The sequence below is a fragment of the Hypanus sabinus genome, chromosome 8 (genome assembly GCF_030144855.1).
Source record: "Hypanus sabinus isolate sHypSab1 chromosome 8, sHypSab1.hap1, whole genome shotgun sequence".
NCBI classification, from domain to species: Eukaryota; Metazoa; Chordata; class Chondrichthyes; order Myliobatiformes; family Dasyatidae; genus Hypanus; species Hypanus sabinus.
In genome coordinates, this window is record NC_082713.1 from 92,876,819 (window position 1) to 92,902,565 (window position 25,747).

Genomic DNA, 25,747 nt, shown 5'->3' on the forward strand with positions numbered 1-25,747 from the left:
GATAGTGTTCAAATTAGCTCAGTAATGGCTTGCAGTCAAAGTAACATATTTAAGCAAAGTTAGCAATCTAATTAGTGTTCCAATTAGAAGAATGTGGGGGAATCTCATTGAAACCTACCATATGTTGAAAGGACGAGATAAGGTGGATGTTTCCTGTGATGGAGGTATCCAGAACTAGAGGGCACAGCCTCAACATAGAGGGATGACTTTTCAAAACAGAGGTAAGGATTTTTTTTTAAGCTAGAAAGTAGTGAATTTGTGAAATACTCCACCACAGACTGTGGTGGAGGCCAATTCTGTGCATGTACTTAAAGCAGAAATTGATAGTTTCCTGATTGGTCAGGGCACCAAAGGATATGGTAAGAAAGCAGGTGTATGGGGTTGAATGGGATCTGGGATCAGCCATGGAAGACTCAATGGGCTGAATGGCCTAATTCTGCTCCTATGTCTGATGGTCTGATTAGCAAAGTTAGCATGTTGAAGTGTACTACTAGTGGTCAACAAAAAAATATAATTCTCTGGGGCTCAACTCCCCTCCACTAAATAACTAACGAAACAATATGTAACTATACTCATTTGCTTCTACCATGCCCCAACCCTTGTGGTAGAAAATAGATACTTGCATCCAAATGACAGAAGATAGATACATGGCTCCTACAGTCAGCACAGAAGGGCCTTTATCTCTGCTGTACTGCTCCATGACTCTCTTTGATACATTGTACCTTTATAAAGCAAGGATAATGGTACAAACTTTTATCACTGTTGCATTCAGCCCCTGACTTAGTCTCTCACTTTCCTTTGAAAGCAAGTTATACAGATTGCAATGAGTACACTAACTGTGATCTTCAGTATTATAGAACCTGCTGTTTGATTTTTGTGGTTGCCAGTGGATGATCTGGAACACAATCATCCACTTATGTTTATAGAGTGACTTACACCATTGCCACATTGGTGTGGGTGGCACGGCTGCAGGAACTACAGCCAAGATGTATGGAGAACATGCACACTGAAACATTTCTTACCAGTGGATGTCTTAACAGTAATGAGCACCTTCATGTGTGATGCATCAGGCTGTGTGGAACCAAGGTAAGGAATCACCAAATTTCACTACCTGCCCTTAGTGGAAAAGTTCCTCAAACACCTCATCACATCTATAAGGCATGGGACATTCCCCAAACTGTGGAGAACAATGCAAGGGCCTTTGTCTCAGTACACTGGGCAGTACAGCTCTGTGGATCAGAAGGGCCTGTTCAACACTAAATAAATAAAATGCTGTGTAATAGAGGGCTTTTGGATGCAAGTATCTACCAAGCCACTGCCAGAGGCATGCACCAAGACTGATAACATGCTGCTGGAAGATTATCAGCTCAATGAAAGTTACTCTCCCAAAATTTGTTGATCTTCCAGTACAGCAAGATCTCTGTAAGGGAATGCTGCTGACTGGCACATTCCAGGTTGCAGGATGCACTTAAGTTCACTGCAACCAATATAAAGGCTCTGTGGAGAAGAGCCACAGTATAGGGTGCTTCCACTACAGGATGGAGGCTGAGTCAGGAAGGAAGCCCTCAAATATTGAAATATGTAGCACACTGGTGGGAAGGAGGGGTACGAGCGGCAATGATGTAATGGCTTAAAAATGTTTATTCTTAAAATTTTAAATAGCTCACAAGTGGATTCAAACTAGATACCACAATGCAGTAAACAGATATCTAGCTTGCAGTGATCATGGTATTTAGTGTCATGAAATCACACAGATCTGAAACAGGCTCTTCACCCCACCATATTCAGCAAACATCCACTTTACTAACCTTAGTCAACAGCACATGGCCATTCAAGTGCTCATCTGTTCCTAACTCTTGTGATGTTCTTAACCCCTTCAAGTTTCTAGCTGAAACAATTTGTCCTCAGATCCCCTATAAAAGTCTTTTCCTTTAGGTACACCCATGTCCAAAGATCTGATTATTTTTACACATCTCTACTATTGGGAGGTTTCTGTTCAATCTAAACCCATCCTTAATAACAAGATAGATTTCTCCCATCCATTTTCTTGCAGGTATTATTTTGTTTCATATTTGCAGGCATTATCACATCTGGAGGCAGAGATGTCCTGCCTTCCAGGATTCAACCAAACATTGTTACACCTAGACAGGGAGATTTTAGTGATCATCAGATAATTTGAACTGGAAGTTGGAGGTCATTAGTCAGATGCGCTGGCGTGGGATGTTTCAGGTTCCTGGCAGTCTTACAATGCTTTTACGTAAGAGAATAATTTCCTGCAATAAAAAGGTTTACTCTTGTTTGCTACTGAAGTTTCCCCCAAATGAGCATCCGTGAATTCTGAGTGCCATATTCGTCTCATTATGTCAAATATGCCTTCCTGCAGTAACAATGCATGTAGAAACCTAAATTTCTGATTTCATAAATCATGACAATATATCCTATTGCATTACACCGAAACTGGATCTCCTTTTTTTTTGCTAGAAATAGCTATGTAGTGATCTTTACCCATAACAAAACATCTTTGGAGAGGGTCAACTTGGGATCCTGAACTTATTAAATAGACAATTGTAGGCCCTTAGCAAAGATTACATTTCCTGTCTCCCCAGGATGGACCTTCTAGCTATAATAAAGATCCCCATCTAGTGACCTAAAAGAGGATTAATGCCATTCATTTTGATGTTATGTTGTGCTCCAGCTCAGGAGAAATTTGAGAATAAATGACTTTGGCACATGTACAATCTTGCAGAATTGGTCTCTTGTAGTATGGAGAGGACCCAAGATCAGTGAGTAGTGATTCAGGTGCATTCACACTGCACCTTAGCAGAACTGAGAAGCATTTACTTTTGAACAAACACAAGAGGTTCTGCAAATACTGGAAATCCACAGCAACACACACAGAATGCTGGAGGAACTCAGCAGATCAGGCAGCATCTACGGAAATGAATAAACAGTTGACATTTTAGGCTGAAACACCTCATTGGGACTAGAAAGGAGAGGGAAGATGTCAGCTGAAGGAGTACAGGGTAGCAACCAGATGTGTGTGTGTGTGTGTGTGTGTGTGTGCGGGGGGGGGGGGGGGGAGAGGAAAAGAGAAGGGCTGATAAATTAAGAAACTGGAGGGTGATAAGATTGAAAAAGTAAAAACCTGGAGAAGGAATGAAGGAATATGATAGGAGTCTGAACCATGGGAAAAATTGGGGGGGGGGGGGGAAGAGCAGGAGTGATAGACAGGTGAGAAGAGGTAAGTGAGGGCCAGAGTGAAGAAGAGTAAAAATTACTAGAGGTTGGAGATATTGATGCTCTTTCCACCAGGATTAAAGGCTACCGAGATAAGATGTTGCTCCTTCAACCCAAGAATGGCCTCATTATTGTGGAAGAGGAACCCATGGACCAACATGTTGGAATGGGAATGGGGACTGGAATTAAAATACAGATGCGGACATGCTCTTCTTTCTCTGGACTATAGTAAATTAGGTAACACATTTTAAATTTGTGATTAATTGGCATACAAGAGGAATATTGAAAATCTGATCCAGTGGTGTCTCAATAACCACTCACTCAGCACCAGCAAAACCAAAAGACCTGATTTACCAACTGCAGGAAGAAGCTCATTAGGGAAGCAAAAGGGAGTCAGCAACTTCTATTAATTAATGCGCAGTGGAGAGTATTCTAACTGGTTACATCAGGGTTTCTCAACTGGGGTTCCATGAGACATCATCATTATTGTGCAGTAGGACTGCATTTATTTGGTTAAATTCATTCTGCTTTTAAAAACAAGATAGGTGAGACAGTTGATAATTGGTGAGTGCTGTATTGCATGGAGGAGAGGATGGCTGATGATTAGCGCTGTTTTGCGGAGGGGAGTAGTCGTCACACTGGGGCCTCGGGAGACAGATAAGTGGGTAACAGTCAGAAGAGGAAAGGGCAGGAGTTGGATACTACAAAGTATCCCTGTGGCTGTTCCCCTTAGCAGTAAGCCCTTCTGTTTGAGTACTGCTGGAGGGGACAGCCTACCTGGGAGAAACAACAGGATGACAGCAGCAATAGTAGACTCTATAGTTAAGGGGTCAGACAGGCAATTCTGTGGACGCAGGAAAGAAGCACAGATGGTAACTTGCGTCCCAGGTGCCAGAATCCAAGATGTCTCTGATTGTGCCCACAATATCCTGAAGTGAGAAGGTGAACAGCCAGAGGTTGTGATACTTACTGGTAACAACGACACAGCTAGAAAATGGGAGAAAGTCCTGAGACTACAGGGAGTTAAGAAGGAAGTTGAAAAGCAGGACTCAAAGGTAGTAATTTCAGGATTACTGCCCGTGCCATGCAGCAGTGAATACAGGAATAGAATCAGGTGGAGGGTAAATCCGTGGGTGAGGGATTGGAGCAGGGGGCAGGGATTCAGATTTCAGGATCATTGGGACCTCTTTGGGGGCAGGCATAACCTGTACAAAAAGAATAGGTCGCACTTGAATCCAAGGGGGACAAATGTCTTGACAGGGAGGTTTGCTAAAGCTGTTGGAGAGAGCTTGAACTAAAATTGCTAGGGGGTGGGAACTCAACTGAAGAGACAGAAGATAGGCAGGCGATGGAGAAGGGATGTGCTCAGACTGATGGCTTAAAATGTGTCTATTTTAATGCAAAAAGCATCATGAACAAAACAGATGAGCCTGGAGTGTGAATCAGTACTTAGAGCTATGAAGTTGGATGACATGAGAGACTTGGTTGGCTCAGGTGCAGGAACTGTCACTTAAGAGTGCCAGGCTTTCGATGTTTCAGAAAGGACAGGAGGGAGGCAAAAGAGGTGGGGGCGTGGCACTGCTGATCAAAGATAGTGTCATGCCTACAGTAAAGGGGCAAGTCAGGGAGGGATTGTCTACTGAGTCTCTGTGGGTAGAAGTTAGAAACAGAAAGGGGTCAATAACTCAACTGGTCTTTTTTTTAAAAAAAATAGACCACACAATAGTGACAGGAACATCAAGAAGCAGATAGGGAGACATTCTGGAAAAGTGCAATCATAACAGGACTGTCGTGGTGGGACATTTGAATTCCTCAAATATTGACTGACATCTCTCTAGAGCAAGGGGTTTAGATGGGGTAGAGTCTGTTAGGTGTGTTCAGGGAGGTTTCTTGACACAGTATGTAGATAAGCCTACAAGAGGAGAGGCTGTACTTGATCTGGTATTGGGAAATGAACATGGTCAGGTGTCAAGTCTCAGTGGGAGAGTATTTTGGAGATGGTGATCACAATTCCACCTCCTTTACCATAGCTTTGGAGTAAGGGGAAATATGAGGCTATTAGGCGGGAACATGGAAGCATAAATGGGATCAGATGCTCTCAAGGAAATGCATGGTAGAAATGTGGCAAATGTTCAGGGAATATTTGCGTAGCGTTCTGCATAGGTATGTTGCAATGAGACAGGGAAAGGATGGTAGGGTACAGTAACCATGATGTACAAAGGCTGTTGAAAATCCAGTCAGGAAGGAAAGCTTACGAAAGCTTCAAAAAAATTAGGTAATGATAGAGATCTAGAAGATTATAAAGCTAGCAGGAAAGAGCTTAAGAATGAAATTAGGAGCCAGATGGAAACATGAGAAGGCCTTGGTGAGCAGGATTAAAGAAATCCCCAAAGCACTCTACAAGTATGTGAAGAGCAAGAGGGTAAGACACAAGAGAATGGACCAATTAAATGTAACAATGGAAAAGTATGGATGGAACTGGAGAAAATAGCAGACATACTTAATGAATACTTTGCTTCAGTATTCACTATGGAAAAGGTGATTTGTCAGGATGACTTGCAGCATATTGAAAAGCATCAAGTTGAATAAGTCTCCCGGACTGGACAAGATGTGCTCCAGGCTACTGTGGGAGGCGATTACTGAGCCTCTGGCAATGATCTTTGCATCATCAACGGGGACGGGGTAAGGTTCGAGAATTGGAGGGTTGAAGATGTTGTTCCCTTATTCAAGAAAGGGAGTAGAGGTAGTCCAGGAAATTACAGACCAGTGAGTCTTACTTCAATGGTTGGTAAGTTGATGGAAAAGATCCTGACAGGCAGGATTTTATGAACATTGGGTGAGGCATAATATGATTAGGAATAGACAGCAGGGCATTGTCATTGTTTTTTTGACTAAACACTTTGATGAAGGAAGAGCAGTAGATGGATTTCAGCAAGGCATTTGATAAGGTACCCCATGGAAGGCTTATTGACAAAGTAAGGAGGCATGGGATCCAAGGAGACATTGCTTTGTGGATCCAGAATTGGTTTGCCCACAGAAGGCAAACAGTGGTGTATTCTGCATGGAGGTCAGCGACCAGTGCTGAGCTTCAGGGATCTGTTCTGGGACCCCTCCTCGTCATGATTTTTTTAAAATGCTGGAAGAGGGAGTGGAGGGATGCGTTAGTAAATTTGCTTATGACACAAAGGTTGCGGGTGTTGTGAATAGTGTGGAGGGCTGTCTGAGGTTACAACGGGACATCGAAAGGTTGCAAAACTGGGCTGAGAAGTGGTAGATGACGCTCAACTCAGGTAAGTGAAAGGTGGTTCATTTTGGTAGGTCAAATATGATGGCATGATACAGTGGCATGCAGAAGTTTGGGCAGCCCTGGTCAAAATTTCTGTTGCTGTGAATAGTTGAGTAGAAGGTGAACTGATCCCCAAGAGCACGAAGTTAAGTAAACATTCTTTTCAACAATTTAAGCAAGATTAATGTATTATTTTTGTTTTTCATACAATTTTATAGTGAAAAAAGGAGCACCATGCAGAAGTTTGGGCACCCCAGGAGATATGAGCTCTCAGATAACCGTTACCAAGGTCTCAGACCTTAATTAGCCTGTTAGGGCTGGGGCTTGTTCAGTCATTGTTAGGAAAGGCCAGGTGATGCAAATTTCAAAGCTTTATAAATACCCTGACTCCTCAAACCTTGTCCCAATAATCAGTAGCCATGGGCTCCTCTAAGCAGCTCGCTGCCTAGCACTCTAAAAATTAAAATAAATGATGCCCACAAAGCAGGAGGCTATAAGAAGATAGCAAAGCGTTTTCAGGTAACTGTTTCCTCAGTTCATTATGTAATTAGGAAATGGCAGTTAACAGGAACGGTGGAGGTCAAGCTGAGGTCTGGAAGACAGAGACTTTCCGAGAGAACTGCTCGTGGGATTGCTAGAAAGGTAAATCAAAACCCATGTGTGACTGCAAAAGACCTTCAGGAAGATTTAGCAGACTCTGGAGTGGTGGTGCACTGTTCTACTGTGCAGCCATACCTGCATAAATATGACCTTCACCAAACAGACATCAGAAGAAAACCTTTCCTGCATCCTCACCACAAAATTCAGCGTCATTTTGGAAACAAGTCCTGTGGACTGATTAAGTTAAAATAGAACTTTTTGGCCGCAATGAGCAAAGGTATGTTTGGAGAAAAAAGGGTGCAGAATTTCATGAAAAGAAACCTCTCCAACTGTTAATCACGGGGGTGGATCGATCACGCTTTGGGCTTGCGTTGCAGCCAGGTGGTACGGGGAACATTTCACTGGTAGAGGAAAGAATGAATTCAATTAAATACTAGCAAATTCTGGAAGCAAAAAAAAACACTCACAGTGGTGAGTGCATGGAATGGGCTGCTGGCGGAGGCAGACATGATAGGGTCTTTAAGAGACTCTTGGCTAGGTACAGAGTTTAGGAAAATAGAGAGCTGTGGGTAACCCTAGGTAATTTCTGAAGTACATACATGTTCAACACAGTATTGTGGGCCAAAGGGCCTGTATAGTGTTAAAGTTTTTCTGTTTCTGTCCTCTTCCTTGTGCACACCCTCCCACATATCAGACATGCACTTGCCCAGCTGTTCCCAATTATTTTCCCTACATCTTGCCTAATGCTCGAGTACTTTGGTGCTGCCCAATGTAATGCTCTCCCACAATGTCCATACTTATCCTTACAGCAATTTTAAAGCACAAAGAGTTGTTATCGCTGTTCCCTAAATATATCCTACCAATGGTCACCTGGTCAGGCTTATTGCCCAATACCAGGTCAAGTATGGCCTCTCCATTAATAGGACTTGTTACATATCAAATGCAACTGATAAATTCTGTCCTTAACCTCTTGCACTCCTGTCAATATTAATGAAGTTGAAGACAACAATGTTGTTTGCAACACTGACCATTCTGAATATATTGCACTAAAATGAACTTTGTGCTTTTATTCTAATTGCATTATTTATCATAACATTGTGTATAATTTATGCTCATTTGAGTAAAATACTATGCACTTATAATGCTGCTGAAAGTAATGCTTTCAAGTGCGTATTAGAACAAACTCTATTTTGAATGACTTATCCATTGCTGTGAATAATCAGCCTCCAATAAAACTTCCCTGGGTATCTGCAATGAGAAGTGATTCTCATTGGACATTGAAGCTTAGGACACTAGCACACTTTTTTAAATATACAGTATTTCTGTTTTTGTACATTTTAAAAACTATTCAATATACACATTTAATTTACTTGTTTATTCATTGTTTTATTTATAATTATTTTTCTCTCTGCTAGATTATGTATTGCATTGAACTGCTGCTGCTAAGTTAACAAATTTCACGTCACATGCCTGTGATAATAAACCTGATTCTGATTCCCTGATTTGGCTGCATGTGCATTCCACAATACTTTCATTAAATCTCAGTCCAAAAGGCTGATTTGCCTTTTTCAATCGTGCCAGTTCTTTGAAAGATCTAATTAATTTGTTTACACTGCTTTTCTGTCACTCATTGTACCTGAGAAGGAAACACTACATTATTTCTTCTCTAACAATACTATCAACATTAGATATCAAAAAGATCAGTCCCATTTAACAGATGACAGCTGATGTAAAAAGAGAGGAAGTGTTTAACCTGCAACAAGAAAGAATGGTACAGTAATGTGAGCATGGAAAGTCAAGATAGAAGTTCCAAATACCAGTGACATAAATATGCTAGTACGTATTGAAGCTTCTTAACTATCTGGCTGAACACAAGATTTGACAATTCTGACTATAGTTAACCACCCCCTCAGTTTTAAATCCCCAAGTACTGCTTTATTAGTATTGTTTACTAATCATGATGGCTGCCATGCATACCAAACATATTTAACACAAAAACAAGAATGGTGTCCTTTCATGTTTGCTGGGGATAATTTAAAAATCCAGATTCTAGTAACTGAAGGAATCACTTCTATATCATCAGATAACATTATTTTGATTCAGGAAAAAAGTACAATTAGATGAGTGAGACCACACCTGGTGTATTGCGCACAGTTTTGGTCACCTTAGCAAAGGATATGCTTGTCAGGAATAGTGTAATGAAGGTTCACTAAGCTGATTTCTAGGATGGCACGGGCCATTGCGTGAGATCTGATGAAAACAAGCCTGGTCAACTAGAGTTCAGAAAAATTAAAAGATTTCATGGAAATGTACAAAAAATTAACAGAAAGACTGCAAGCAGGGAAGATATTTCCTCTGTGTGGGAGATGAAGAATTCATATTTAGGATAAGACATTTAGGACTGAGATGATAAATACTTCACAGATGCCAGAGTAGAAAATTTCTACAGGTTCGCCAAAGTAACTGAATACATTTCAGGAGATAAGGTTTCCAGACAAAATTTCCATCCATGCTATGTCATCTGTAGTCTGGGCTATTTCAGCAATTTTTTATTCAGCTTCTCATTTGTCCACACATTCAATGTATCCAAAACCCTGCTGATTGCATTGCAAGCCATGTCCGACTGACATCCTCCATCACCCCTGTGCTTTTCCTTTTGCCTTGGCTTAGTCTTATAAAATCCTGAATTAAAAATCCGACTGATCTGCCTAACATTAGTCAATTGTTCAATATTTCAAGGTTCACATACTTAGGAGTTCTGCATCCCAGGCATCCCAATTTTCATTTTTGCTGGGTATATCACTAGTGCATATGCTCTAAAGTACATATTTTAATCTTCAACCTTTTCTTCCTCCTAAGATCTGAGAAATCCATCTCATTGACCAAATGATTTGCTTATCTGTCCTATATTAAAGTGATATTCCATATCAGTTTTTGTTGAAGATGCATGTAAAATCCTAATTAAGCAGAATAACTCCAGTAACCTGGCATGTTTGGAACTTCTAGCAGTGCTGGAATGGCTCAATGGCCAACAGTTCCAATTAGTGCACCAACCCATCTTTCACTTTAAAAAAAAGATGTCACACAGTGGTATCATTTTAATTGTGTTTAAAAGGAGAATGGCAATGAGACACCAGCAAGTTTAAAGACAACATGGGAATGCCCCCCCCCCCCCCAAGAGAATTGAAAAGGATCATGAGAAACGGACCTTGGTGAGTTTAAAAGAAGCGCGGAAACATAACCCGGTGACCCAGGTACCAATCAATCAAGATTTCTGAAAAATAAATCAAAGAGCAGATTATTGTGGTGAAACATTCATGTTAAGGTTCAGTGAGCTATTAGGCCAGTGTTAGTGGAATTATGCTGTACAATCATTTAGTAAGAAAGTAAGATTAAGAGACTAACAATTCAGCATAAATTTATACAGTGCCTTGTTAAAGTATTCAGTTCCCAACTCTTTGTTCACATAAATGAGTACTACAACCAAAGGACCTTGATCAATTTAACGAAGAAACTTTATCTGTAAACCACATGCTGTTTTTTCTCCCCACAGTAGAACCCAAAAAAAAACTGGAAAATTGTAAAGCATGAACAACTAAAAAGTCAGTTCAAAAGCATTCATTTCCCCTTACTCAGTACTTGAACCACCATTTGCAGCTAATATAGCCAGATGTATATTTGGATAAGACTATTAGTTTTGCAAATTTAATGGAGCAAGATTTGCCCATTCCTCCTTGCAAAATTGCTCTAGCTCTGCCAGGTTAGTTGGGGAGAGGCTATGGACAGTGACCTTGAGGTTTTACCAGAGCCGTCTGATCAGGTTAAGGTCAGGACTCTGACTGAGCCACTCAAAGACATTAATTTTCTTTTCTTGAAACCACTCTATGGTGGCTCTGGCAGTGTGCTTTTGCTCTGGCTTTTGGCCTGCTCAAAAAAAACTTCCTATAAAAACTATGAACTTCCTATGAAAAAACTTCCTCCCGAGTTTAGGATTTCTGGCAGAGGCTAGCAGGGGAATTAAGGGTTATGGGGAAAAGGCAAGTAGGTGGAAGTGAGTCCATGGCCAGCTCAGCTATGATCTTATTGAATGGTGCAGCAGACTTGAAGGGCCAGATGGCCTACTCCTGCTCCTATTTCTTATGTTCTTTGTCCAGGATCTATATTTAGCAATATTTCCCCCATCAATCCTGACCAGGTTTTCAGCCCCTGCTGCTGAATAGCACCCCAACAACATTATGCTACTTCACCATACTTTACAGTAGGCTGATGCATAGTATTGATTTACACCATAGATACCGCTAAAAATAAAGCACATCCTTGCTTGTAAAGACTTTGCAAAGCATTAGAAGATACTGTAAAGATATGGAAAAATGTTGTGCTAAGATGAGACTAAAGTGTATTTGCCAGAGGTTTTTGAAGATGGAGCAATAGAACATATGGTCATACAAGTCCTGAGAGAATTAGTATTCCAGGCCTTTTCATGTTCTATTACAAGAATGAAACTGGACAGAATACCATACTGGCCAACGTGAAAATTACGAGTTTGAACTTCTAGCAACACTACTTGGGGAAAAAAGTCAACACATTGAACGTAAATAATTAGCCTTGACAATGTAGATGCAGAGGTGATATTTCCTTTGACTAGCTGTCGAGAATCAGGCAGGATGGTTTCAAAATAAAGGGTCTTAACCACAGGTAGTATACATGTTTGGAATTCACTAATCAATATGCTGAATATATTCAAGATCGAGATTGTTGGAAATTAAGAGAATCAAAGTATGTGAGATTAGTGCTGGATACTAGTACTTCAGCAATCATCTTATTGAATAGGCGTGCAGGCATGAAGTACTAGAAGGTCCTGCTTTTATTCTTATTTTCATATAGCACTATTGAAATCTATGTCGAAATGTTTGAATGCATCCAATGAAAACTTTTTAATTGCTGAAATTAACCAGTTTTACCTCTGAAATGAATTAAAAACATCAACAGAAATATTCAAGTCCCATCCATATACTTCAATAAATGATCCAAAGGCAAGTTAAATTTGCACTATATCAGCTGGGCAATTTCCAGTATAACTCCAACAACACTCAGATTTTGGATTTGCCAGACTGGCAGGTTTTTGGATGTTACTATCAATATTGCAATTCACTGTTTAAAGCATTTCATAGTAGTATAACAAGTTTTCCAGAGAACCCAATGAGCTTAAAAGGAACATGGGATACATGGTCCCAGCAAGTTTAAATGAAATGCAGGAAAAAGGGACAATAAAGAGTGTGTGAAACGTGGGGCCTTGCTGAGTTCGAAGGAAGCACAGGAAACAGTGTCCTACAAAATTTAAACACATGGGAAACAGGGTTGGGAGACAAGAAGCGACAATAGTGGGATAGCCCAAATGGGTTAGTGAATAGAATTTTACTGTAAATTAAGTACAAAAATCTAGCAAAGCTACATTAATGGTAAAAGTCCATTCATTAATGTATGTTGCCAAAGAAAATCTGCTGCCCTTACCTGTTCTGCTCCATAGCTCACTTCAAACCCAAAGTAATGTAGCTGATTCCTCTGAAATAGCCCACCAAGCAACTCATTAATGGGAAATTAAGATCCCTTAGCCAATAACCCTCATGCCACCTGAATGGGGGAGAAAAAAAAAAATCGAATGTTAGAAAGGACCTTATTAATCTCATTCTTACAACAGCAACATGGTAATTGCAAAGACGCCCAGACCACTAGAATGGCTAATGACAATACACTGACTATTGTGCTTTGCTTCAACTCTAAGGTATCAGTCTAGAATTGGGTAGTTGAAGCTATTCTCCATCACTTTGCGACTTTTCCATCTGGCACCAGCAAACAACCTCAGGCTGAATCTCAATCATCAGTAGTGGGCACTAAACAGTAAATTTAATCAAAAATAATTTTACACTCAGAGGCCATCAACTTCATAAGACCAAGATACTGCAGTATATTTGCCAAAGAATTACAACACAGCTCCAAAATAACAAGTACCATACAGCTGACTAAGTAGCAAACACTATTTACAGCTTGTTAATAAACGTGGGGAAAAATTTCTATATTTTTAAAGATGGGTCAGAGCTCAATGAAGACTCCAAAAAAAAGAATAAAGGCCCATCGTAATAACTCTTGGATTACCCAAGAATTGCAGGAACTTATGTGACACATAGAAAAACAAGTTTTGCATTCAAGTGAATAACTGAATGCCATCATTTTCCATCTCAACCTAACCATTATTGATTTATTATTTTCTTGGCTTGGGTGAAGAATGTAAAACATACCCACTAAATTTGTTGGTGATATATAGATAGATAGCAATAAGTTTTGGAAAAGACGTACCTTAAGACTGTGAACAGAAATTAAGTAGCCAGAGAATATCATTTCAAGGGAGTTGGGGAATTCATAAAATGAGGTCCTGAAAAGTCTGTGATTTAATTGGCAACTGGAGGGATTCTTGGAATTCTTGGAACTATCGAATGATTCCCCAGAATGGGAAAAAGATGGACTCTTACCTCACAATGTACCTTGTTATGATCTGCTTACACCTTCCTGTTTACCTGCACTACACTCTGTAGCTGTTATATTTTATTCTATATTTTTCTATTGCTTCATCTTACTCTACCTTAATGCATTGTGTGAGATTTGATCTGTAGGAACAGTATACAGGACAAGCTTTTCAGTACTTCTCAGTACATATGATAATATTAAGTTTCATGAGGATAGCTTGAGATTTGGAAATGACCCAAGTAACTTATTTTGGGCAAGACATAAAAGCAAACCTTATTCCACACCTGCTTCACACAGACATTATAGCTGAAGCTACAGTAAAAAATAAAAATGAGTCCTGTTAAATTTGTCTCACCTTTTCAAACAAAGCCCTAATTTGCACCAATATTTATATTTTCCACTGCAACACCTGTTCTTCCATTGCCTATTTCCTCAAAAAGATGTCCTCTTCCTGCCAAGGTGGCCCACAAGGACCTATATGCAACAGTAAACTATTTGAACTTTAAGTTAGTGCATTATATTCACTTTCACAACATGGCATCCTCTGCAGGGGACAAGAGCAACAGTACCAACAGCAAACTTAACTAGAGCTTCCTTTGAAGTTAATCCTTTTGCTTCACTCCCTGTCCAGTTTTTTGACTTCTTACTCTATTCCAGTGAAGCTCAAAACATTAAAGAACATTGCCCATTTCTGACGACACAGGTTACAGGCTCAAGATTCAACAAAATTATCAAAGATTTTGGGAAGAATCACTAAAATTAAAATCTAGAATGTAATTGCAAAAATCCCAGGTCTTTCTTACAAATTCTTTTCATATTTCAATGAAAATGCACTTTGATTTCCTATCTTGTATCAAGTCTCTTACCTTTCACATAATCTCCTCCCTCACCTTCCCCTGCATCTTAAAATCCCTACCATTTCTGATGAAAGGTCATGAAATTTGCATTTACCATTTCTCACCATTAGCATTACAGCATTTGATTTTAATAACATGTAACTTGGTCTAAAATGCTATGGACTTCATTGGTGCCAGACCGGTAAATTTTCCAACCTACCACATTACTTCTAATATCAAAATTGATGTTACTAATACAATAATCTTTAGGAAACCAATGAATAGAAAAAATATCATATGAACCAGAACCCTGTAAATGGAAAAGGACCACAGGAAAGCCTTAAACATATCCCATGGAAACAGGCTATTTGGCCTGTCACATCCTAACTAGAGGGCACCTGCGCTTAATAAACCTATCCTTAATACTTGGCCAATAGTGCTTGTCTGGACAAGTCAGAAGCTGAAACATTGTGATTTCTGAATAGTCAACTGAGGGAGTTGTACTGTATTTTGCTTTTGCAATTAAATTATTTGGTTTTAAGATAGCAAGGCTTGAGGTTGCAATGGCAGTGATTAAATTGTTAACCCAAGAGTTAGACCTCAGAGTTATTCATGTACACAAAACCCAACACAGAGCATGGAGCTCTTTAGTTCAAATGAACCAAAAATAGTTACTACAATGGTAACCAAGGAAGAATGATCTGTTGTGAAAGCTCATCTGATTCCTTAATGCCCATTAAGGCAAGACAGCGTCATCCTCACCTGATCTGATCCATGTTCTGATCAATTGATCCAATGTATTTAACTCTTGGCTGCTACTTCAGTGCTGCAGCAAGTAAAGGCAGAGACACACCAGCATTGCCAGTCATGTCCACATTACGTTGAAACTAAATATCCGAGAAAACATTTACCTGACATCTGTGGAAGATGAGATCTATTATATAGTGCAACAATTTTGTACAAGTACCTCAAATATCCTACAAATATTAAAAAACTGCTTCTCACATCAAAATATTTTCTCAATAGAGAGCATTAGACAAAAGCTAATTATACAGGTAGTTTGCAACAAGCAGCAAAGCCAAGTGCCTTTATGAAAAAAAATTCACGATAGTGCTACAACAGTATAGACAAAGTATATTCAAATATCAAAATGACATACTGTGCTACAGTCCTGATCAATTCTTCAAAGTATAATTAAATAGCAGCAAAGCATTATGTAGAGAAACACTGGGGTGTTTTTTTTTTTATTAAGGTAAATTATCCAGCAAAAATTCTAACAGGAAATGGATACATACAGCCATCTGCCCTTTTAAAAGATGTTACTTTCAATTAGAAACTAGTTTTACATGATTGCAAAGGTTTTTCTTTACAAAAACGACAAATTTAAAATTAAAATATTTTTCACATTAGATTTCCAGGCCCCACATTTTCTATTTTTTTTTCACCAAAATATTTTACCCAGTTACAAAACTAACCCACAAAACCACTGGAATGTTTGACATGAACAACTTTCTCCTTACTCTTACCCACTTGTAATAACCTAACACCACAAATACCTGGTGAATTAAAATCAGACTTTTTGTTTTTGAGTATGACACAAGACGAACATTGACAGAAGTCAATAACTACCACCATTTACTTGTCCCACATATCACACCAACTACAACAATCACAATTTTAAAACAATGATTCTTTAGGGTTCCAAACCCCCAAATAATCTTGAGATGTGGGTGTTTCCATAATTAAATTCATGCTAAAAAAACCTTGTATTTATAAAATAGTTGATAAAAATATTCCTCTCTGTTAACAATACAGTATGGAGGTATGGATGCCATTGATGGAGATGACGGGCAGATGCAGTTACTCTGACTTGGCTTCTTTTTCTTCACAGCTTTCAGTGGACTGAGCCTGAAATGTAAAAGAAATAATTGATACAAATTGGACAAAACAAATACTGCATTTAAACGTAACCAATTGAAAATGAAAATAAATTGTAGAAATTGATAGTTGAGCTCACATGATTCTCTGCAAAATCATTGTTTTAAATAGCCATGCTAAAGTTCTGAAATCTACAAATATGTAGATGTCAAGTAAATATCCATCTACTTACAGTGGCATGCAAGATTGGTCACCCCAATCAAAATTTCTGTTACTGTGAATAGCTAAGTGAATAAAAGATGACTTGATTTCCAAAAGGCATAAAGTTAAAGATGACACATTCCTTTAATATTTTAAGCAAGATTACTTTTTTTAATTTCCATCTTTTAGTTTCAAAATAACAAAAAAGGACCTGAAGCAGAAGTTTGGGCACCCTGCATGGTCAGTACTTAGTAACACACCCTTTGGCAAGAATCACAGCTTGTAAACGCTTTCTGTAGCCAGTTAAGAGTCTTTCAGTTCTTGTTTGGGAGAATTTTTGCCCATTCTTCCTTGCAAAAAGCTTCCAGTTCTGTGAGATTCTTGGGGCGTCCTGCATGCACTGCTCTTTTGAGGTGTATCCGCAGATTTTCGATGATGTTTAGGTCAGGGGACTGTGAGGGCCATGGCAAAACCTTCAGGTTGCACCTCTTGAGGCAATCCATTGTGGATCTTGAGGTGTGTTTAGGATCATTATCCTGTTGTAGAAGCCATCCTCTTTTTACCTTCAGCTTTTCTACAGACAGTGTGATGTTTACTTCCAGAATTTGCTGGTTTTTAATTGAATTTATTCTTCCCTCTACCAGTGAAATGTTCCCTGTACCACTGGCTGCAACACAAGCCCAAAGCATGATCCATGCTTAACAGTTGGAGAGGTTTCTTTTCATGAAATTCTGCACCCTTTTTTCTCCAAACATACCTTTGCTCATTGCGGCCAAAAAGTTCTATTTTAACTTCATCAGTCCACAGGACTTGTTTCCAAAATGCATCAGGCTTGTTTAGATGTTCCTTTGCAAACTTCTGATGCTGAATTTTGTGGTGAGGATGCAGGAAAGTTTTCTTCTAAAAACTCTTCCGTGAAGGTCATATTTGTGCAGGTATCGCTGCAAAGTAGAACAGTGCACCCCACTCCAGAGTCTGCTAAATCTTCCTGAAGGCCTTTTGCAGTCAAATGGGGGGGTTTTGATTCACCTTTTTAGCATTCCTATGAGCAGTTCTCTCGGAACGCTTTCTTGGTCTTCCAGACCTCAACTTGACCTCCACCGTTCCTGTTAACTACATTACGATCTGAGGAAACGGCTACCTGAAAATGTTTTGCTATCTTCTTATAACCTTCTCCTGCTTTGTGGGCATCATTTATTTTAATTTTCAGAGTGCTAGGCAGCTAGCTGCTTAGAGGAGCCCATGGCTAGTGATTATTGGGACAAGGTTTGAGGAGTCAGGGTATTTATAAAGCTTTGAAATTTGCATCACTTGGCCTTTCCTAACAATGACTGTGAACAACCCATAGCCCTAACAAGCTAATTAAGGTCTGAGACCTTAGTAATAGTTATCCGAGAGCTCAAATCTCTTGGGGTACCCAAACGTTTTCATGGTGCTCCTTTTTTCACTCTAAAATTGTACAAAACAAAAATAATATACTACGCTTGCTTAAAATGTTGAAAAAACGTTTCATCTTTAACTTTATGACTTTTGGAGATCAGTTCATCTTCTCCTCACTTAACTAGTCAGAGTAGCAGAAATTTTGACCAGGGGTGCCCAAGCTTTTGCAAGCCACTGTACATACTGTCTGACCTACTATATTCCTCCAACAATTTCTTCACTGCAAGGAACTATGTTAATAGTTTCATCCCATGCCTTGTGTACCAGAGTAACTGGGCTATGTTTGCTACTCAATGCCTGTGAAATAAATATAATAGAATCAGATTATTGTCAGTTATTATACTCACTGAAGAAATAAAATGTTACTTAATATTGCTGGTATTTTCACAAAAATAAATCTTTCTTATGTGGGGACCAAGAGAAAAGTGGAAATAATAGTGGAAATAACTCAGTGGAACTAATAGGGTACAGAGGCATATATCCATGCTGCCTTCAATTTCATGTGCCTGCCCCACCCAGCATCAATGTGTTGCATAGAATAGGATAGTGGTGGGGGTGGGGGGGGGGGGGGGCGGCGAAGAAAGCATGAACAAGCAAGGAACTACATGACATTCAGGATGAACAATCCTGAAACTGGCCCATTATAACCAACACAGTGCTCGGGCCACAACTGCAATGAACAGCTTGAGTAGTCACCAAATTTGATGCTAAGTAAAGACAGAATGCCTGCAAAGGAATAGTTAAATGAATCAGCAAGATACAATTGATAGAATACATTATAGATAAATGAGACTATGCACTTCAATAATAAAACAGATTTAAGTAGAATGAGATAAAATTGTTAAAATCAAAGGGATTTTGGATTCTAATGTATGAAATGCAAAAGTTACAATGCAGTATTAAAAATGCTGATGGAATGCTGGCTTTTATTACAAGAGCTAGGAAGCAAAATAAAGGAACTTTCAATACTACTTTGGAGGACACTTAGACACCATTAGGAAGTACCAGGAAGTTTTGACCTCTTAAAAAGACATGCTTACATTGAAATTAGAGCAAAGATGATTCAAAGTTGAATCTTGGTTGAGGTGCAAAGAAAAAAAGTTGGTGGAGCAACTCTAAAGTTGTGAGGGGAAGTTAAATGATGCAAGGTGTTAAGAGGATGTATCCTTTCCTCAGAACAGTAAGGTAACTAGAACTATTGGGCTTCTTTCCAGAACAAAGAGGCAATCATTTGAGAGGTGAGGAGGAATTTCTTCTCAGTTTTAAACAGCTGGAGACAGAAACCAGGAGTTTCAATGTCTGCCTGAGTTTTCGTAGGCTGTCTAGTCACTCTGGACAGCTGTTGTATTTTGCCAGTTGAACAGGACTCACAAAATGAATAAAAGGTTTGTTGTGGCATCAATGCTAGGAAATGAGGCAACTGACCCACCATACTAAAATAGTTAAGATGAATCTGTCCAGCTGTGACTATGAAACATCCTATCACTGAACTAGGGAAAATGCTCAAGTACCAGTCAAAACATTTCAATTAATTCAGTGCACATCCAAGATTTGAGTTTATCAGCTATTGGTTATTTTGAATTTTCTCTTAAAATGGAACAATATGAAAGATAACAATATAAGTCAATACCAGAACCCTTCAAATTAAAATCAGTAATACCAGATACATAAAAATTCACAGTAGTAAGGACAGATGCTGTAAAGTATTTTGTTTCTTTGACAGTGAGATATGTAAAGTATGTAACAGAGAGAAATAATAATGGAGATAATAGCATAGAGCTGTTTCATATAAAGTAATGAACACCCAACCATGTTTAAAATAAGCCAAGTCATAAGGAATTAGCCTTTATACATATTTAAGTCTTGTTTAACTACCAGTCCAATGTAATGGATCATGGAAATACCTCCTTGTAACTGAAAGGCCTGACAGTACAGATACTGAAGATGTCCGTTAAGCTAAAAATTACAGAATAGAAAAGTATTTACTTTGGATTGTAATTCAGTAGCAGTGAGTGCGAATTACATAAATAAAACGATAGATGCTCAACTTCTTTTGATGAAAAGTCAGCAACATAAAACACACTATGCAGATGCTGAGATCTTTCCTGATGCCAAGTACCTCCAGTAGTTTGGTATCACACAGTAGGGATAACATACAGAGGGTGGGCAATATAAGAAAGGAGTTTCTTAAAGATTGTTAATACACTTGGACAGATACCTGAATAGAAAAAAGCTTTGATGAATATGGACCAAACACAGGCAAAAGGGACCAGTTCAGATGGGTATCATTATCAACCATGGACAGGATGAGCTGAAAGGCCCGTTTTGGTGCTGTATGACTGTGCCTGGATGCAACTGGGTAGCATCTACAAAGGTTCATACTGGAAATTAATTGCATTTCCGTAAACTCTAATGAGGTGTAAAGCCATATACATCCAAGTTTCTTATGACACCAAGATTGGTCAGAATGCAAGGCTAGTACAGCCACGATGCTATGCAGGTGCTTTCCATTGACAACAAACATGGATTGACCTACAAGTACATAACAAAGTAGACATATAATCTTGGTGAATGGATTTCAGATTTTCATTTCTCACCTCATCATTTTTGGCTTCTCCATTTTCAGAGGGAGTTTCTTCTTTTGCATCCTCTTGGTTGGTCTCTTCTTTGCCTTTAGTCCCTTTTTTGCCTTTCGCCGGTGCTTTCTTTTCATCCTTCTTGTCATTAGCGGCCTTCTCTTTCTATTAAAGTATGGCACAAATTGCAGTAGTTGGTTAAGTACTTTAGAGAACAAGGTGATTTTTGAATATAACTTCGAACTACTTGTATTGAAAGGAGACATAATGGCTAAAAATGAAACTTCTGATAATCTACAACCTGATTTTTATTGTTTAGAACAAATCTTGTCCCCAAGTACATGACCATATTGGGATTTGAACAAGTGCTGGTCCTGGATATAATAGCAGGATGATTAAACCTACTTGCATACAAATATTGCTCCCCGACAAATTCCAGTGTATTAGGAACACAAGTTATAAGTATCAAAGTTGCTTTTCACACAAATTAAGCAAGAAAAATAACGACTTTAAATTTTGGGGAAAAAGATACAAGTCCCTGATGATAAAAACATTTAATTGATCACGGCCAAAGGAATCCACTATAAGGTCATGGACCAACGTTATTTTTGTTAGTCTTGTTATTTTTTTTGCACAATGTTCCAATTTATAGTAAGTTTTAGGTTTTTCCACCGTACTAATGCTGCAAAGCGTTTGGCACAGACTAGAAGGGCCGAGATGGCCTGTTTCCGTGCTGTAATTGTTATATGGTTACAATACAACATTTCATGACAAAAAAGTTAGCGATAATAAATCTGACCGATCTATTGCAGGCTGTGCCCCAGTTACGAACTTGACTTATAGACACCCTCTACATGCGAAAAAGTTCTCATAATCTGCAGATGCTGGAAATCCAGAGCAATACACACACAGCAGCATCTGATATGAATAAACAGTCAATGTTTCAGGTTGAGACCCCCTGCAAATCACAGAACTAGTTTCCCAACAGCTTTAGGTGCTTCTGATTTAAGTGTAATTTTCTGACCCAGACACCTGAGCATTAACCATGAATGGTCTGTGTTGCAATTCACAATGTAATTTTATTAATGAAGAGTCATTTCTTGCCATCTTTCAACATCTAACCTAATCCTCTGATTGCTCTTTTTGGTACCTTGGGTAAGGCAGAGTCCGACTAAACGTTGAACATTATCTTTTGCCTCTCTTTTGGCTAAACGCTTAATTCTTCTTAGGTGGAGAGATGTTGCCCACCCACCCATGTTCAATGATATTATGTCCTGTTTAGACCTTGAAAAAAATTCACTACTCACTTCTCAACTAGACCTAAGGTTTCAAAAGGAGTGGGGACCTTTTCTTGGATACTTTCACAACTCCTCTTTAGATTAAGTTTATTTTCTTTAATCCCTTACTTTCAGCTTTTTGTTTTGGTAGTAGGCATTATTATTCTTTGTTTTTATTTATATTTAGTTTTGGGGGTTTGAATGCTCTGAATGATTATTATTATTATTTTTTTTAAACTTGTAATGGTTGGCCTGGAGTTTTTTTTTGTAGGAGGGTGGGGAGGATACTAACTTTATAAGATTTTATTCTGGGTGCTTTTTCCTTACTGTGTTAAACTATATAACTGTTGTTTATTTTGCACTGTATTAATCTTCATTTTGCTGTTGGGTTTTTCCTTGTAGAAATGCATTAAAAAAAATCAATTAAAAAAATCCAATCACTTAATTTTATTATACTCAAAAAATAGGGGCAAAATAAAGGCTGCCACTGATTTGAATTTAGAAAATTCTGAAATAATCCCAAAATAATTGCATTAACACTAAATACCTTCACAAAATACAATTAAATTAATTTTATTCAGACACATCAGAATGCTCAACTACAAACAAAAAAACTAGACAAATTCTCAAGGTATAAAGGAAACAAAATGATGTTATGAGAATGATAGAGAACTTATAGAGACAATAAGCTAGGTGCATATTTTTTGTCATATGAAAGGGTCTAAATTACTATCGTGTATAAACAATGTGAGGGTCTTAACAATTGCACAACACTATCAGCCAACAAAATGGTTTAGATTCCTGATTACCGCTGGAACTGCATGCACTCAAGCAAAAAATATTCCACTACACTGACATAACTTAGCCACTATTATCTGGAAAGTGCATTCCTGAAGAATACATAGCTAGCAGATGCAAGGAATTAGAACCTTGTGTTCCTGTTCAGTTTCCAATGGCAGTTGTCAATTTTACAAGTGCTTCAAATTTCTATTAACTTGTGGAAAAGTGTTACTTACAAAAGCAGTTTGTTTCCTTCACTTGTTCACAACATTTGTTAAATTCCAAATTCTAATCTAAAATAAATTCTAGAAAATAGCACACAACCACATTTGAACTCAAAAACTGACATTAGTCTAGTGGTGTAAATGCAAGATTCAGGACATACTTCTTAGGATGCATATACTCAGCACCTTTTAATGTTTACTCAGGCCTTCAGAACTATATTTATTCGTGACCCAAATTACTGAATGACTATTATTCTTTTGTTGGCTCCAGTATGGACAATAATTACGACATCCTTTATCATTTCAAAAGAACCATCTCAACTTTGCACCAGGTAAGCAACAAAACCATATACTTCTAATACTTTTGACAAATCTTACTCAGTTATCTCCTAAAATTACCCAAGTTTCACCTATCACACCTACTGTCTTTTCAGAATTAACAGAACCAAACTGGCACATAGAAAAATGCTCTCCTTATCCTAAATACATTGTTCATCTGGGTAGGTCTAGACATCCCACTGCATTTCTAGTTATTCTGTGCATTACTAGTCATGCCAACCACAATCTCATTAAGTGAGGTGTGCCCTTGTTCTGGAGTAACTAATGCCCATGGATCAGGCCATAATCGCTCAGTTGCAATAGAAATATCCGAATAGCAATGACATCGAATGCATGATAGGGTAGTGTTAACTCTCAGCTTTCAAATAGACAGAAGGTGTACACTTAAAAATTTTAATGCGTCTGAAGTCTCTGTCAGTTAGATTTGACCATAGATATTGCATCCTTGCTGTCTATATACGCAAACCTGGGCATTACAATATGGAGATCAAACTGTTGCACATGTAGCAAGCATCTGATGAAACTGAAAGAACAGCAGAGACTGATAGCAGTTTGGTACCATAAAAGGAAACTCACTCATCTAGTGGCAGGCCAAGCACAGCCTACTTTGTGCTTTACAGTATTCTAGATAATCCTAGACAAATTCTTAGCTGCGTACTTAGAAAATAATAATAATGTGAAGATTTACAATAATCAAATTAAACTTACTTTAGCAGGTGCTTTCTTCTGTTTTGGCTCTGGTTTGGAAACTGCAGGTTTCTGCAATAAAAACAGAAACATCTAAACTGCTCAATTGCCACCCCCCCAAAAAAAATGTGTATTTTATTTTACACAAAATAGTTACCTACCGCTGATAGTCTTGGTGACCTCCTCGGCTTTAAAAAGATTAAAAAGTACAATTAGTTAGAGTAGATTAGATTTATTAGTCAAAACATGAAAATAAATTGATGAACAAAAATCTCAGCAGTTTAAAAACTGTATTGGGTCCCAATGCTTACGAGGTTTATTATAAGCAACAAATTAAATAAGGTACCAACCTCATCCTTTGCATCTGTATCACTCTGCAAACACAGAATAAACTTTGATTATACTTATTTGAATAACAGAAGCTAAAGTCATTCAAAAAAGTTCTGAAAGCAAATACTAAATAATCCAAATGATTGGTCCATTACTTTGAAGGTTTCTAAAATGTATCATTATTTCACAGACATAACAAAGTGCCAGGAGCCAACCATCTCGCGCGCGCACACACACGACAACCAACACTGGATGGGTGGTCTGGTACTACTTTTCCAAACAAGGCTAAAGCAGAGTTGAACTCTGTATGGTTCGGCACATCCTAGGGACCACAACCCAGCCAATAGCCAAAGAGCTGACACTCTGGCACTGGCCAGCGCCATCTCCTTCAGGCGCGTCCGCCGCCGCTTACGTCACTACGGATTCCCAGACGTCCATTCAAGATTCCCGCCGTCTTTCGCACGGCGTAGCCGGACAAATCGAAAGATTGGTTGAAAAACGCCCATTGAAAACGCGAGGTGTTGGAGCCCCCTCCCTCGTGTATGCCAACTAACGGCCGGAGGCGGCACTGCGCCAACCCAGGGCCCTGAGAACAAAGAACTGCGCGGCTGCCGTCCTGTTGCATTCGACCTCACCCCGGCCCGCCGCGTACGCTGTCAGAGAAAGCCGCCGCTCGCTTGGGCTAGGTCCGGAGGATGGGAGGCGGCCCTGATGTCGGCAACTCACCGAGTCGACCCTGTTTTCAGCACGAACGCCTCCGCGTTCCGTAACCTACCTTTCTCTTAGGCATGGCGACTTGGTTGACCGACACAATTTACAAAAAAAATGTGGCAGGACCCGGAGCTCTGAGGAGCCGGCTATTCTTTTTTGAACGAACAATTAATATAAAAAGCGCTGGTGTTTTATCCTGCCCCCTTCGCACACTAGTAACGCCAATGGCCACTCACAGCGACCAGCAGCACGCAACCAACACTGCTGCTACGAACTGCAGTGACTGACACCAGCCTCCGCCAATTGACGGAGCCCGATCCAACGGCAGACCGGCAGGAGGACAACGCCCCCCGCAGGGCTCGGGCCAATGGGAGGCGCAGAGGGCGGGCCCTAGGGTGCTGGCCAAATTGCCGAAAACAAGGTAATGTTGCTTGGCTGCTGCAGTGGTGTACTGGCTGCCCGAATCGGGTCCCATGCTGCAACAACGCATGAAAATGCACTGTTTTCCGGCGCAATGCACCTAGATGTGCCCAATAACATTTCTTTTGTAAATTCATAAAAACCATTTAATCTGTTCAAACCGGCTTAAACCAGATTTTACACAAGCTCATTCGTGGTTGGTTAGAACTAGATCACGTGGTGACCCAAAATATAAATGACGACCGGCAGGGGAATTTTCAGATACAGGTTTTAAAATAAACGTTTATACACACAAACAGAAAACTACTGTGCAGTAATGTTGGTGAAACGTCGCGTTAGTCTTAAAACAAACGATTTCCTGATTTTTTATCTTTTCTAGGTGTGCTGAAATTGTGCATTACTC

The 25,747-nt window shown here is 39.2% G+C and overlaps 1 protein-coding gene across 1 annotated transcript in view; it reads right to left on the reverse strand.

Moving 5' to 3' along the window:
• Nucleotides 1-25,168, reverse strand: part of LOC132398291 (non-histone chromosomal protein HMG-14A-like) — a 44,874-nt gene extending 19,706 nt beyond the window's left edge. The window contains exons 1-8 of the mRNA XM_059977493.1: nt 24,989-25,168; nt 24,234-24,257; nt 24,045-24,071; nt 23,905-23,955; nt 20,598-20,741; nt 15,244-16,389; nt 12,635-12,754; nt 10,332-10,397 (exon numbers count right to left, since the gene is read on the reverse strand). Coding sequence (XP_059833476.1) covers nt 16,342-16,389; nt 20,598-20,741; nt 23,905-23,955; nt 24,045-24,071; nt 24,234-24,257; nt 24,989-25,003 — 309 coding nt within the window. The 5' untranslated portion in view covers nt 25,004-25,168 and the 3' untranslated portion in view covers nt 10,332-10,397; nt 12,635-12,754; nt 15,244-16,341. The remainder of the gene's footprint in view (nt 1-10,331; nt 10,398-12,634; nt 12,755-15,243; nt 16,390-20,597; nt 20,742-23,904; nt 23,956-24,044; nt 24,072-24,233; nt 24,258-24,988) is intronic.
• Nucleotides 25,169-25,747: the final 579 nt, after the last annotated feature.